This window comes from Callithrix jacchus, chromosome 2, assembly GCF_049354715.1.
Source record: "Callithrix jacchus isolate 240 chromosome 2, calJac240_pri, whole genome shotgun sequence".
NCBI lineage: Eukaryota > Metazoa > Chordata > Mammalia > Primates > Cebidae > Callithrix > Callithrix jacchus.
Window position 1 is genome coordinate 180,723,419 of NC_133503.1, and position 15,599 is coordinate 180,739,017.

General features: G+C 33.0%; 1 protein-coding gene across 1 annotated transcript in view; it reads left to right on the top strand.

Moving 5' to 3' along the window:
• The window catches only part of CDH10 (cadherin 10), a 168,930-nt gene that overhangs the window by 48,347 nt on the left and 104,984 nt on the right, over positions 1-15,599 (top strand). Inside the window, exon 2 of the mRNA XM_035291745.3 lies at positions 5,803-6,156. Within this exon, the coding sequence (XP_035147636.1) occupies positions 5,926-6,156 (231 nt within the window). The 5' untranslated portion in view covers positions 5,803-5,925. The remainder of the gene's footprint in view (positions 1-5,802; positions 6,157-15,599) is intronic.

The following is a 15,599-nucleotide window of genomic DNA, read 5'->3' on the forward strand; positions in this document are numbered from 1 at the left end:
CATTTTTTAGTTACCCTGAGAGCATTCTTGCTACCACTCTCCACATAATGAAATAAATCCTAGCTACAGTAAAATGAGACTTCCAGGAAGCAGCAGGTGCAATGTCACATCTGTATTAGCACTGCTAACTTGCTTGTGGATCAAGTTACATCTGGGACTGCCAAATTTGCTGCTGAGTTTAAAAGGTTTCTCAGAGAGTAGCAAGAACTCTTCGATGCTATTCTTTAGCCTATTAGCGGGAATCTTAGTGATAATGACCACATGAAGTTATGCCCTTCTTTCAACAGTCCTTTTCTTTATCCCTGCCATATGTTTTATCTACCCAATGACCCCAAATTTATATAGGTTATATCTGGTTTTGCAAATTGTCACAGAAAGATGTTAGCACGTGGTATATAGCTGGAGAGGTGTATTACCAGTTTGTGTGCAGGTCACATTCCTGGAGAATCAAACTAATTTCAAACGGTTTTGCTTGAAGGGGAATTTTAATCTGAAAATAATAGCAAGGACCAGAGCTTCTTGGGATTCTTTCTGCATTGATAACAATTCTAGCAATGTTTAATAACTTATCTAAGACTACCAAACCTTTGTGTTGTATGTTTCATTCAACAGTGATGTATTGATTGCCTTTTTGGTTAACATCTTATGTGAGTTCTGTCATGTTAAATACAAATAAGATATAGGCCTAAAATGGTCCTCAACTTTTTTTTTTAAGAAAAATGAAGCAAGTTTCTTTCTTATTGAAATATTTTACAAAGAATTATGATAGTCAATCCAATTCAAAAATATTTAACACTTGGTATTAGTCTCTATATTTCTAGCTTTGCATGGAAGACATAAAACCCTGACTCAAACTTACAGTCTAAAGAGAAATACATATGCAGAATACTTAAAATAGAGTGATAAATATTCAATGTAGAATTACACATTTTCTATGACAATGGAGCACAGTAGGTAATGTGTAATGAACTCTTGGATAATATGATCAAGCATATGGACTCATATTATTTGAGTCCTTAGTGTAATGCTTTGATTCAATTATCTCACATGGTGCTTTACACTAGATGCATAAAATGGTATCAGCTGAATGAAAAGGAAGTATTTAGTATGCACTGACTCATTTTAATTGTATAAACACATCTGAAAAATGTTCTCTTATTTCTCAGTGTTGAAATGGTATTAGACTGTATTCACTGTATGAAACTTTAAAAGGATTAAAGTTGTCCATCTATAGGGACTTCTGTCTCAATAATCTTTAGCATTTTCCATTACTCTTATAAATGTTATATTTTTTTAAGGCTGGTGTATTAGGATCCTAATCAACATAATAAATTGACTGAAGAAGGACTAATTCCTTTTATTAGTCAAGAATAGATTGTAGCTTAATTGATCAGCTGTGATGTGTGGAGACATAATTAGTAATTGAGATGTGCCAAAATGCCGGTTATATTACATTCTGTGATCAGCTGTTCTTCACTGCCTATATAATAAAATTACCATGTTATAGAGAAAATAATATTTGTGATAAGTATTTCAGAAGAATAATGAAAGTCCTATAATTATAAAAATGAATGAGACCCAGTGGGACAAATGCTTTAAAATGCACATATAAAGAAAAACATAGTTTACAGCATGATTAGAAGAAAAAAATGCTTCTGTATATACTGTAGCTTGAAGCAAACAAACTCTTCTGGTTAAAAAATGTGGCAAATGACTTAGAATATTTAGAAATAATGTGCTGATCTTCTGCCTGCAGTCACCGTATAGCTTATTTTCCCCTCACTGTAGCAGGCTATGTATCTGGGGGCTGAAGCACTAAATAGGAAAAAGTTAAAAAAACATTCTAAGGATGATATCAGGTTTGAGGGAGGGCTACACCTTTGCTAGTCAAAGCATGTGGTACATCTGCATTGGCATTATAGGTGAAACTCTTAGAAATGTTGAATCTTACGCCCCATACCAGACCTGCTGAATGAGAACATAGATATTTAACAAGTGACTCAGGAGTTCTGAACGTACATTAAAATTTGAGAAGCACTGGCCTACAGGAAATATGGGATTGCAGAATGCTAAAGGAGTTTTAATAATTCTTAAAGTTCATGTGATATTCATATTAAATTATTTTTGATATTAAAATAAGGAAATGTAGTTTTGAAAATATTTTGTGAAAATAAAATAAACTGGAATTGAAATTATAGAATTCCACTAATTTTAGCATTTTCTTTTTGAGGTGTAGTTTAACAGTAGTTTCAACCCATCTGATTCCTTTTAATTATAATTCTGTTAATAATTTCTAGCAAGCACAACTGCCACCTTATGTAATATTTTTGTATTCTAAAATTTAGCTTTTATTTTTCATCATAAATAGTCCAACATAGTTAGAAAGGCTCTTTTATAAGTAGATCAGTTAATTAAAGAAACATACTGATACGTGTGTGTGTGTGTGTGTGTGTGTGTGTATATAACCTTTTACTAGTGAGTAAAATTGAATACATTTCTAATCACATGGATATTATTCAGAATTGTATATTAGTAGCAAAACAGTTTATCCGAATAAGAAGTTACATATCAGGGTTGAAATGAAAACAACTGGAAATATTGCAAAGTGATATTTAAAAATTATCTGGTTCCAGGTATTGACATGAAATATACAGTTTTGATGTTAATCTTCCCAGTGGTAGACATGTTCAAAATTTTAATTGATTTGAGCCTTGGAGAAGTGAGTTTGAGAAAATTAATTTAGCTAACTCCCTGTAGGATATATTTTAAATAAAAAAGATTGAGGTTAACGAAAACGGCTGTTCGTAGTTATTCTATGCTGTTTGCATGAAGTGATGATCATTTAAAATAGTGTGGTGGTACATTGACCAAAAAAAAAAAAAGACAACTGAGAGCCACGAGGGAAAAAAAAGTAGCAGTGCAATGTATTGACTGACCATGCAAAAGGTACACTTAGTTAAATGGAAATGCCAAAGATATTCTGTAATTTGGGTTAGGTTACTGGAAGGATGATTATTTGTATTTATAATACATTCACAGTATTTTGAAATGTCTAATATGTAGGCTTCTAGTTACTTAGAACATGCCTAGGAAGAGCTAACTGCAGACAAATTAAATGTTAGATTTGTTTCATATAATTTTCTTTTTTAATTTAATTATGTCATTGTTTGAAAAGTTTTTGTCAAATACTGTAGACTTTATGTAAAATATACTTTAAATATTTTTAAATTATCTTACATACATATTAACCAATGCGTTTTACTCGGATTTTTCAGGACATTTATCATTAAATAATTGAAACTAGAACAATAACAAAGGAAATGATGTCATGAATTATGTGGGGTTCCAATTATTCGATAACATCTTTTATAGCTATAGTCCCCACCTACTCTTTTCCAAAACATTGGTGTAAAAGCTTTTAACACTAGGGAAATGTTGTATTGAAAATGATCACCAATACATCGTAGAATTGCTGACATTTTTTAGAATGAAAAAAGAGATGAAATCAGAATGACTGTTTTTTCAATAAGTTTTAAAGCTTTTGTAGAAGAAAGCAGAAACCGTCATTTACACAAACACTCACCTGCCTTTTGAGAATAGTGTACGTTTCTGGAGAATACCATCTAGCACATCCTAATACATCTAAAAGCCACTATTTTGGTAAATGTTTCTATTACTTAGAATCCAATCAATCTGAGTTTCAGTGCTTTGTGATGTAATGCATCAGATAATTTCTAAACTCCAAGTAGAGTATTACATGTCATATTGCAATACAATTTACATCTATCATGCTGTCTGTCTTCAAGCATTGTGGAAGGCTCCAGTGTCATTTAATACACTCAAGGGAGATACAGCTTCACTATTAATCTTATTTCTTTGAAATGTTTATACTAATTTTTAAATCTTCTTAAATATGAAACAAAATGTGGAGATTGCTAACCAATTACTGTGGGTGTAAGCATAAATGCATATGCAGGAGTACTTATAATGCATTGTCATGTTAGAGAAGTGCAGTCCTTTCGGTTCTCAAATCACTTTTTATGACAAATATTTTATCATGTCTTGATCATAGTAAATACTTTATAATGTCCTGAAATAAAATTCATGTATATTAGGAAACCAAAGACAATCTACACATACAAAAAATAAAGCAAAATAAGTATATTAACACAATATAAATGAAGAATAATATAAAAATCACTATAAGTCAAAAATATGTATTTCTATACATAAATGCGTGGGCATAAAAACATATGGCAGGTAATGGTAGTCAGATATTTGCATTCACTTGCAATTTATTCATTCATTTATTCATACATTTGAACTGCTTATCTATTATGCCCAAGATTCTTTTCAAGGCACTGTGAATACAGTAATGAAAAAAAGAGTAAAATGGGATTTCTTCCATGGGTTTGTAGCAGGAAGACAGAAAATGTACAAAATAAATAAAATACATGTAGTATACTGGAATGTATGACTTGTCACGGGTGATTTGAAAGAAAGGCCTGAAGGAAACAGAGGATCTAGTTACGTGAATATCTACAGAAAAATCATTCTAGGCTTAGGAAACAAGTAGGAAGTTGCTGGTTAAGGAAAGGAGCATGTAAAATGTATTACACGGTGAGGCCAGAAGGACCCAGTGGCTGAAAAGAGTCAGTTTAGGAGGATGTGGTGGAGGGTTCAAGTGAAACATGGTCACAGCAGTGGCCAGCAGTCATGACGTTGAGTGCAGAATCCTTGGACAGACTTTTGAGGGTTCAAGTGAAACATGGTCACAGCAGTGGCCAGCAGTCATGACGTTGAGTGCAGAATCCTTGGACAGATTTTTGAGGGTTCAAGTGAAACATGGTCACAGCAGTGGCCAGCAGTCATGACGTTGAGTGCAGAATCCTTGGACAGATTTTTGAGGGTTCAAGTGAAACATGGTCACAGCAGTGGCCAGCAGTCATGACGTTGAGTGCAGAATCCTTGGACAGACTTTTATCGAAGTGGTACAGGAAGCCACTGGAGTGTTTTGTGCAGAGAAATGACATGATCTGACTTATATTTTAATAAATTTCTAAGGAAATTTTGTTCAGAAAATAGTGGCAGAGAGGGTGTAAAGAGCAGTCAGTAGGCTGCTGCCATAGTCAGCCTGGGGTGTAATGGAGTTCTAGACCAGGCCGTAGAGGTAGTTAGAAGCAGACTATCTGCTAGATTTAATTGTATTACAAATTGATTCACTGCAGTGGTGATTATTTTCTACTTTAGGATACTCTAGGTGTTCCAAAGTCCAACCTAACAGGGAAGAGAGGAGAGGTCTTTAAAGGAAGGCATTTCTGGTTTTCTCATTTGTTTGTTTATTTGGTTTTGTTTTTGACTTTACTTTTGCCACTGTTTAAAAATATTAAAATACAAAATTGCACAACAGAAGGCATGATTCCTGGAGGTTATTGAAATCACAGTTTTGTTTTCAAAATTTTAATTCGTGTTAAATTACTTCGAAAAAATTGACATGCACAATGAACTATATCTCCAGTGTATATAGGAGTGTAATTCCTAAAAACCGTTAAAGTGCCAAAAGAAAAAAGGAAGTCTAACAAGGTCCTTTCTTTTGAATTTGGCGGAAATAAACATTTACAATTATCTTTTCATAAACTGTAGACATATTGTTAGACACGTAATATTTCTCAAAACTATTCCTTATTGTATGAAAAATAAAGAAAATGAATGTTTTGGTTATTATTAAACTGTCTTCATTTTAAATTTAAAATGAAAAGTAATAATGTTGTCAACTGACTTTTTTTGTTTATTTGTTTGTAGCTTTGGGAAACATGTATAAAACATTGATGAAATGTTGGAAAACAGTTGAAACACAGTAAAATCAACTGGGTGAAATAGGACAGCTTCTCTTCATCTACGTTGGGATTTGTCAAGAAGTGAACTATGACAATATATCCATTTTTGCTACTGTTTCTACTCTGGGTATGCCTGCCACATTTCTGTTCTCCAGAAATAATGTTCAGAAGGACTCCTGTACCACAGCAAAGAATCTTAAGTTCACGTGTGCCAAGGAGTGATGGCAGAATTCTGCATCGTCAAAAACGTGGTTGGATGTGGAATCAATTTTTCCTACTGGAAGAATATACAGGATCTGATTATCAATACGTAGGCAAGGTAAGTCTATCTTAAAATCACATATTTACATTTGCTCTTTATATAGTTTACTGACAGAAATTGGAAGGTCATCGAACCATCAATTTTAGAAATATGATTCTCTAAATCTCCCTGAAGTATTTTTGTTTATGGAATACAAATTCTAATTTGATAAAAACTATGGAATGAATATACCATGATAAATGCACATTTATTAGAATTAATTCTGCCCAATAACTTATGGATTAAAGAGGTACTCAAAACTGCAATTTTAGAATTTATGGTTAGAAAGTAATGATAGTGAGAAAGCTGTGTGTAAATATAGTCATTTAAATGACAATGAATATGTGTATAAGTATATTTCACATTGCTATGGAGTTCAGTGAGGAAGCGAAAACATTTCAAAGTTGTTTAATTTTCTACAGAATGAGAAAGCAAATGTCATAAAAATATAATTCAAGGATAAAAATGTTGCTTATTATAAGAAAGGGTATTCCAGATATGAATGTTATTTATTTTTCTTAGATCACACTATGGGTGCATTTGTATAAAGAAAACCAAATAGGAAGACAAGTAGGTAAAAATAGTTTAGTTATTGCAATACGAGGTGGACAGAGAAAAGTTTTCATTCTATAGAATTATAAAGTCAGTGAGGAAAACTAGTGGTGGTTGGGAATGAAATGAGAATCTTAACATAAAATTAATAATGAATGCTTTCATACACTAGGTTGTGTTACGTTCGAATTTTCTTTCTTGACACTATTTGAATCTAATTGAAGTTAGATAATGCCTTAGTCGACTTGAGAGCTTAAGAAGAAATTTATTTAATAGTGAATATTATAATTTTTATAGATAATTTGTGAGAACATATCAAAGGAATAAAAGGAAACTAAGTACACTAACATAAATCCACTATACAATTATGATGTATACGCTACTGTATTGGAAACATTTGCACTACCCTTACCTTTGATATCTTCGTTCAAATAATTAAAATCATGCAAAAGGTTTTTTCTTCCGAAAACCCTATTTTTGAGACAACATTTTCATTGATTGTAAAACACTGAACTGTTTATTATATTGCAGTCATTTCAGACCTTTTGAAATATCTGGTAAAATGAGAAAGATGATATTAAAGGTTAAATATCATATTAGATATTAGACTAGAAAGAAAACAAAAAGAAACAGCAACCTCAGATTCTTACCAGAAAGCACAAAGTAGCAGGCTTCTCACAGATCTCTTTGACTGAAAGCCTGGGAATAGAGAGTGAAGGTTGCTCTCATGGACAACTTTTAGTTTATGAAACTAATGCATAAAAACATAGTAACTGAAATCTGGGTCATAGAAACCATAAAGTACATAGATTCTTTGGTTCTTCCTGTACATAGCAGTTAGCCTGTTTCTATCTATTTTCCTTCATGTAGTCTTTGTGATGATTTAATAAAAGTTAGTAAATTGAATTGTCATTATATTATATACTCTTTCTTTATAGTCAAGCTATTTCTTATTTAATTTTTAGTTTTTTCATAAAGTAACAATACCTTGAAATCAAGAACTGTACTTCATACCTCTTAGAGTAGTAAGAGATTATTAAGCTCTTACAGTAGAGCTTAGTAACTATTTAGCTCATTGAATTAACCTGAGTGATATTAAATTGAATTCTCAATGCCATCTGGTGCCATTCAGCTCTTTGGCAGAGAAAACTAGTCTAGAATTTTTAATCACTGAAGACAAGTTGGTAAACTTAAGATATATGCATGTTGATATACAACACAAATTTTATGTTTGCTACTCTGCTTTATAAGAACAAATTAGAAAACTTTTTGATGAGGATGGATGTAAGGAGTTTATCAATGTGTTCATCAGTTCTTTTCCATCTAAACTGTGCTAAAGTACTAGAGTAACAGAAATGATTTAGGTGCTGTAACTCTCACACTTCTTTGAGTCTACTTTTTTAAATGGCCAGAATGTCTGACTTGTAGTTCACATTTCAAATCCATTTTGTAGTTTCTGTGTCTTATTCAGGCCATAATCTGTGAAACAGATGCTTTAACATTGTCTATACTATAATATCGTATTAATTACTGTATTATCTGTATTACAGTAATTACTTATACAATTAAAATCTTACTTAAAAGATAAACACAGAGATGAGGATATGCCAAAAATGTAATTTTTAACATAGAATATTTTAATAAACATCCATTATAATAAATATAAGTTGAGTCTAAGATGTTTTCCTTATGAAGTATAAGAAACTTAAAATCCCCCACATATTCTCTCCATCATTATTAATAAGGGATTTATCACATGATCATATTTTCTTTCAGAAATTATTTTTTCAGTTTTTACATCTTTTGAAGCAGGCATGTGATATGGTGTTACGTGTTTCGATGTGTCTAGATTGGTTTAGATGTTGGAGTACTATGTGTTTCAATTACTAACAAATGGAAAGATGGTGATGGATATTCCACTGTTGTGGGGAATATTTTGGGAGCTCACAAAGTATGCTCCCACTAGCAATGGAGAGACTTACAGTGGTTTGATGAGGATATGACTAGAAAGCACCTGTGTGGAGATGGAGAAACTTTTTTTTAAACACGCAAACAATTATCTAACCAGATCCCAGGAAGAATTGATGCCTATAGTTTCTCAGATAGAAACCCTTTATGGCTATGTGGTTAAATCTTGGGAGGCTAAGGGAGGAGAATTGCTTCAATTCAGGAGGCGGAGGTTGCAGTGAGTTGAGATCATGCCACTGCACTCCAGTCTGGGTAACAGAGTGAGACTCTATCTCAAATATAGTAATAATAATGGCAAAAATTAGTCGGGTGAGGTGGCATGCGCCTGTAATCCCAGCTCTTTGGGAGGCTGAGGCAGGAGAATCACTTGAACCTGGGAGAGGAGGTTGCAGTGAAACAAGATTGTGCCACTGCACTCTAGCTTGGACAGAGTGAGACTCCATCTCAAAAAAATAGAAAAAAAGAAAAACCCATTTCTGCTCATTGGGTTAAAGTAAAGTGGAGCTTAAGAAAGCATACAACTGTCAATCAGAAAACCTAGGATATGACATTGTTTCCGCCACTGTTTCTCACCCCTTGGTTAACTTCTCTTGCCCTTCATTTTCTTATCCATGAAATCAAAGAGCATGATTATAGTGTATCATATACACTAATACATTAATATGATACATAATATGCATACCATATATAAATACTAAATCATTTCTATTAGCATTGTGCTCATTTCTAATAATATTACAAATGTAAAGTATATGTATATTTAAAAACTCATTTAGAAAAAAAAATTAAGATGGGGAGAGAAAGAGGGAAAGGAGCGGAATTAAGCCCACTGGCTAATTGTAACTGCTGCAACTCCTTTTGTTTTGTAAGAGACAAAGTCAACCACAATGAATTTAAAACATGTCTGTGTTGAGCTCTCCACAGCAAGAAGCATTTTCCTGTAAATCATTCTATTAAATAGTTTCTAAACAAAAATATATTTAAAATAAGATCTTTTTTTCCTTTCTTTTTCCATGAGCTAATTATAACCCTGACCTTTAAGAATCTTCCTATATCCTGGATTGTATTGGAATTTATAGGTATTTTCTATATATTCACCCACTGTCTTTATCTTCCAAGGCAAGAGCTTCACATGCCGAATGTCAAGGAATCTATTTTTGAAACATGTTACCTCCAGAGTGAAACCTTCTATACATAGTTTTCAATTTCCAAATTTAAATTCAAGGAACATTGTGATTATAAACTCCTATTTTTTTGTTTAATATTTTTATACATGTAGTTTCTAATCAGTTTTCTATTGCTCAGTCCAGTTACCTTGAGAAGATCATTTCAAATTCCTCAGCTTCTGTATCTTCAAAATTAAAGTAAATAATGGTATTAAACTGTAAAACCTTGAATTTACTTTTAGTTGTAACAAATATGCAATTCTAAGCAAATTACTAATTTTATACTTACTGCACAAACTTTCTCTACATTTTATATGATAATTAGTCTCAGGTGGTTAAAAAAAAAAGCATGTTAAAAATAGATTTTAATCAAAACCAAACATTGAGAAAAATCCCAAAACACACACACACACACAAAAAAAGTAATAACATAAAGGGACAACCATAAATCTGATTCTGAGTCAGTATAGTGAAACCTCTCTTGCCTTTTCCTAAACAACTCAATCTAATTTTATTTTTCATTGGTTCTTACTTCTAAATGTGTTCTCACTAGTTCTAAATATGCGTTCAATTATATTCTTCCCTTCAGAGTTACCATTACTGTTTGTTTCTCATAGTGTCGACTTCTAACAAGACCTGATCTCCTGTTTGTGTCTGGTCTTAAAGCAAATATTTGTCTCCAGCCTTGTGGTCATTTTTCTCTATAGACTTGTAAGCTCCAAACACCCACTATGCATGAAGTATGTATTCCTTCTTTCACTAAATATGTAGAGGACCTTCTAGGTACCACTATGGTATTATGCACTCAGTGGTGAAAATATAAGCTCTCTGCTCACAAAGTGTCGGCCTGGAAAGACAGCAAATAATACCTAAGAATAACAGTAAGTTATGGGACTCTTTTGTATCAGATATAGCACAGACTCCCGAAACCAAGAACTGAACGATAGTCGACAAATATTCCCATGTTCTCTTTCTGCAGTACTTGTAAATACAGAGAAAATAAAACAGTCTGGGTTTTTTTGCTCTATGAATCAATGCTACTAAATGTTAAGACTGAAGACTCAAAGAGCATGCTTTTATTGTTTTATTGATCTGTTTATTCCTTGGGAATGTATATTTGATGTGAAATACCTCATAAAAAAATGATAATTGAAAATTTCTAGAGGATCTCTCTGAAACTGTAAAAAGTGATCCGTGAGAGACTAACTCAAATTTAAATATCAATAAAGCCCAGAAATAGCAACTGTCTCCACCATATTAGACTGTATCCCTTTAACTCTTGATAATATGGACACAAGCATGTCAAACCTGGCCACAGCAGTAGAGGGAGTAGCTGGAACTAAGTCAGAGAAGAAGCTGTTCTGAGCTTTACTACTGCAGACTTCCTAGGGTGAAATAAATCTCAAGTGCCCAGGTAGAAAATCTTTACATTACATGAGAGTTCAGTATGTAGATAACACTCTATTTGATAACTGAAATGAGACTATTCTTGTGACTAAACATTCCCAGGTGATTAAAAAAAATATATCCAAACATAACCAAAATGACCTACATAAGAAACACCTGTTTACTAAATATAAACCTGCTTTTAGTGGTTAGATGGGGGTAGGGACACATAGGGATACTGGGACACAGTTTTTTTTTTTATTTGAACCATGTCCATTGCAATCATATAATAATGGATAGGACATGAAAAGAGAAATGCGTTAGGAAATTTTGCTTAGAAAAAGTCCTAGAAAACATTCATCAGGTTGATGTGATAGACACTGACAGAGACTCGTTTGGATTAAATGATTATAAATATCTCCCTGTGAGTGGACATTTGCATGAAGACAGACATTATTTCTGTTAATATGTAAAGACCACACACTCACCCAATGTAAATTGTATTAAAATCTGCAGGGACTTCAAGTAAGAGGTAATAAAACATTTATAAATAGAGGCATGCCTTGCACAAAACCTTGATAATGTTTTCAGAGTAGACCACCTCTTTGTTTTAATTCTCAAAATGCATACAATATATGTATCTCTCAATACATTAATATTTTAGCTAGCAGTTACGTAGGGAAAATACATCTTCCAATCTCACTATAATATTTTAACAAAGTATTCAGGAAAACCCTGAATGCATAAATTTCCCACATAAAATTCTCCATCATAAATTTGAAAAACTTGATTCAATCAAAATATTCCAGTTAAAATAAAACATTTATATCTATAATTTAGTCAATGATTTTTCAAATACAGAATTTAAAAAATATACAATCCAGAATGAAGATTATGTGAAAATTGAGTCAGTGATTTTTAGTAAAACTCAAGAGAAAGCTCTGTAAATGAAAACTCTATTAAATCTCACATAAATTTTGCTCTGAAGAAGATATCACAATGTAATTTATCTATAACAAGTACATGTGTATTAGCAATGAAACATGGGTTATTTTTAAAATGATATTATGAATGTCTACCAGAGCTCCCTCATTTTCTTTCTTGGCGACAATATATAATTATATATGTTCAATTAAATTTTGTACCCATTGTATTGAAGAATAATTCTCTTTTCTGTAAAGAAAATGAAAGAGAGGGATGTATGTTATTGTGTTTGCTCATCAGTGTCTCATACTTGGCACATGTTCATATACTCATATTCTGACTTGTTTCATACGAAAGCCTGAATAGGAGGGAGCACTCTAGTAAATTTCCTGAAGTAAGTTCTTGAATATCCATCCACTTCATATAGCTAAATTTTTACATCCATTTTGTTAAAGAATATAAGGCACCGTATTGTTTTATTATTACCATTATCATTATGTTACGAATCACTGAACTATGTTCCATTACTCCTGGTAATTTTAATTAAGAGTTAGCATAGACTGGATGCTCTGGCTCTCGCCTGTAATCCCAGCACTTTGGGAGGCCGAGAAGGGTGGATCACCTGAAGTCAGGGGTTCAAGACCAGCTTGACAGCATGGTGAAACCTCGTTTCTACTAAATACAAAAATGTTAGCCAGGTGTCGTGGTGCATGCCTGTAATCCCAGCTACATGGGAGGCTGAGGCAGGAGACTTGCTTGAACTCGGGAAGAGTTTGCAGTGAGATGAGATTGGCCATTGCTCCACTCCAGCCTTGGCAACAAGAACTAAACTACGTCTTAAAAAAATAAAAGGGGTTAAAATAAAGAAAAGCATGTAAATTTTTAGATAGGTGGACTGAAATTGAGAAGGGAGAAGGAATTTTGTCGAACTATAACTTAAAACCTTTCTCTCCTTAGAGCTCTGATCCACAGTAGGCAAGGGAATTAAATGTAAATTTCAGATTCCCCCTTTAGCAAAATTCTCACTAACATCATGTTTAAAAATAACTATGCATTTACAGATTACATACAGCCGTTAAATGTAGAACTTTACATTAAAATGTTAAATCCCAGGATTAGAGGTACATTATCAAGTAAGAAATTGAGCTGTAAGAATGTATACTACTATACCACATTTTCTAAAGGAACATTTTATATTTGGCTGCAGTTTAGCTTAACTTACATCATCAATTTCTCAGCATTCAGTGGTTCATTTTCAAATACCACCCCAGAAAAAGCCCAAGACGACTGAGCATCTTCAATTTTCTTTGACACTCCTCTGACACTGTTTACAAGTCTGCATCAGAGGCTTAGCGCCAAATCTGGTTTATGTGTGTTTGGTTTTCCTGAGTCCAGCAGGGAGACGGAATTGTGAATCATGAGTGAACTAGCTTCTGTCCCTATGATAATTGAGCTTCTGAAGGGACACAATAAAGAGAAAAAAACAAATATAGAGGAAATGATCTTTTATTATGTTTATTCCTAGATATAGAGAACATCCAAGAAAAAGTATTTTTGTCTGTTGTGGGGAGGAAAGGAGACTGTGACCCTTACAGAGGCCAAAGAAGCAAAACGTTCCAAGAATTGATGACTGATCTTGTTGAGTGGTACAAACTCATCACAGGGACAGATGTAGCAATTTAGAGATCAGGAGAGAGTTGTTGTGATAATCTGGTCTAATGAGAATCAGATGGCTTTAGTTAGCCTGCAAGAAGGCTACATGCTAGATTTTCAGAGCCGTATTATTAAGACTAAAAATTAAGTGGACTAAAGTGTCTCACAATTGTAATCTCAGCACTTTGGGAGACGGAAGCGAACAGATTGTTTGAGCCTGAGAGTTCGAGATCAGTCTGGGCTACATGGCAAACAAAAATGCATGCTAATTTAGATCACCAGTTTTATAAACATCCTTCTCATGACCAGTGTTTAACATTCTTCTGAAAGCAAAATAGTGGTATAAATACTATCACAAGGACAGGCCTGGTGGCTCACAGCTGTAATCCCAGCATTTTGGGAGACCGAGGCAGGTGGATCATGAGGTCAGGAGTTCAAAACCAGCTTGGCCCAGATGGTGAAACTTCATCTCTACTAAAAATATTTTTTAAAAAATTAGCCAGGCGTGGTGGCAGACACCTATAATCCCAGCTTCTTGGGAGGTTGAGGCAGAGAATTGCTTGAACACCAGAGGAGGAGTTTACAGTGAGCCAAGATCGCACCACCGCACTCCAGCCTGGGCTACAGAGCGAGATTCCATCTCAAAAAAAAAAAAAAATAATAATAATACTATCACATAAAATTTTGGGGGTACAATTAAATGAGATATATAATATTTTGAAACTTGATGTAGCCTGATAGTGATACCTTTAAAGTTTATTTTATTATTTTAGGATTTCAACAACCTCATGAGGTAGTTTCAATTATCTTTCATTTACAAGAAAGAAAAAAAGATGTGTCCTCATTGTCTTAAGTTTTCTAATGGTATGAATTCAAAACGTTGTAAAGATGGGCTTCTAACATTGAAGGTGTGACTTCAGGATTAGAATCAACATTATACCTCATTGCACCATTATTAAGAATATTCTTACATTTATTAATATATAACCACATCAAAAACAGTTATATTTTTGTTTAATAAATTAGCAAATTTTTTTCTAGTGAAGTACAAAACTAAGATTGCATATGTAATAGGGGTATTTCAACTATTTCAAAGAAAAATCCAATTAATTTTTGTAGCCATTATGTGTTTATTATCTAAGTTATATTTGGAATTGATGATGTATGCACTTTATACAGAAAAGGTATACAGTTAAAACTAAGATGTTCATCATGATTCTCAGACATCCCTAGTTTGCTTCTTTAAAAAACAACATATGTTTTTCCAATTTTTTGTTACATATTCTAAGAGAAACATGTAAAGACATGTGTTACCTTGTTTTTAGAAACATGACAGTGTACTTTATGAGATGTGAGATGTTAATGTAATCTACTTTTTGTTTTAGCTTAAAAATACATCCTGGAGACTCATTGCATTGCAGTACGTAAAGAGCTCTTTCTCTTTTTGAGTAGCGAAATAATAGTCTTTTTAATGGGTGCACTGTAATTGTTTTACCATTTTTAAAGGACATTCAGCTTTTCAGAAAAATTGCTAACATAGCAATATGACAGGTGCTCTTTGACACAGTGTTATATCTTTAGGAAATATGACTTCAAGTAGAAATGCTGAAGAATAGTCTTGAAAAGTTTTCAACTTTGATAGGGATTTTATATTGCTCTCCATTGAGATTGTTTTAACTTAAACCAATGACAGTCTATGAAAGTAATTGTTTTTCCACAGCTGTAGCAAATCACCCTACCACCATGATCATTTTATTTTATCAATAAAAAGGTTTACGAGTGACATTTTATTGTTCATACTAAGTGAGCATG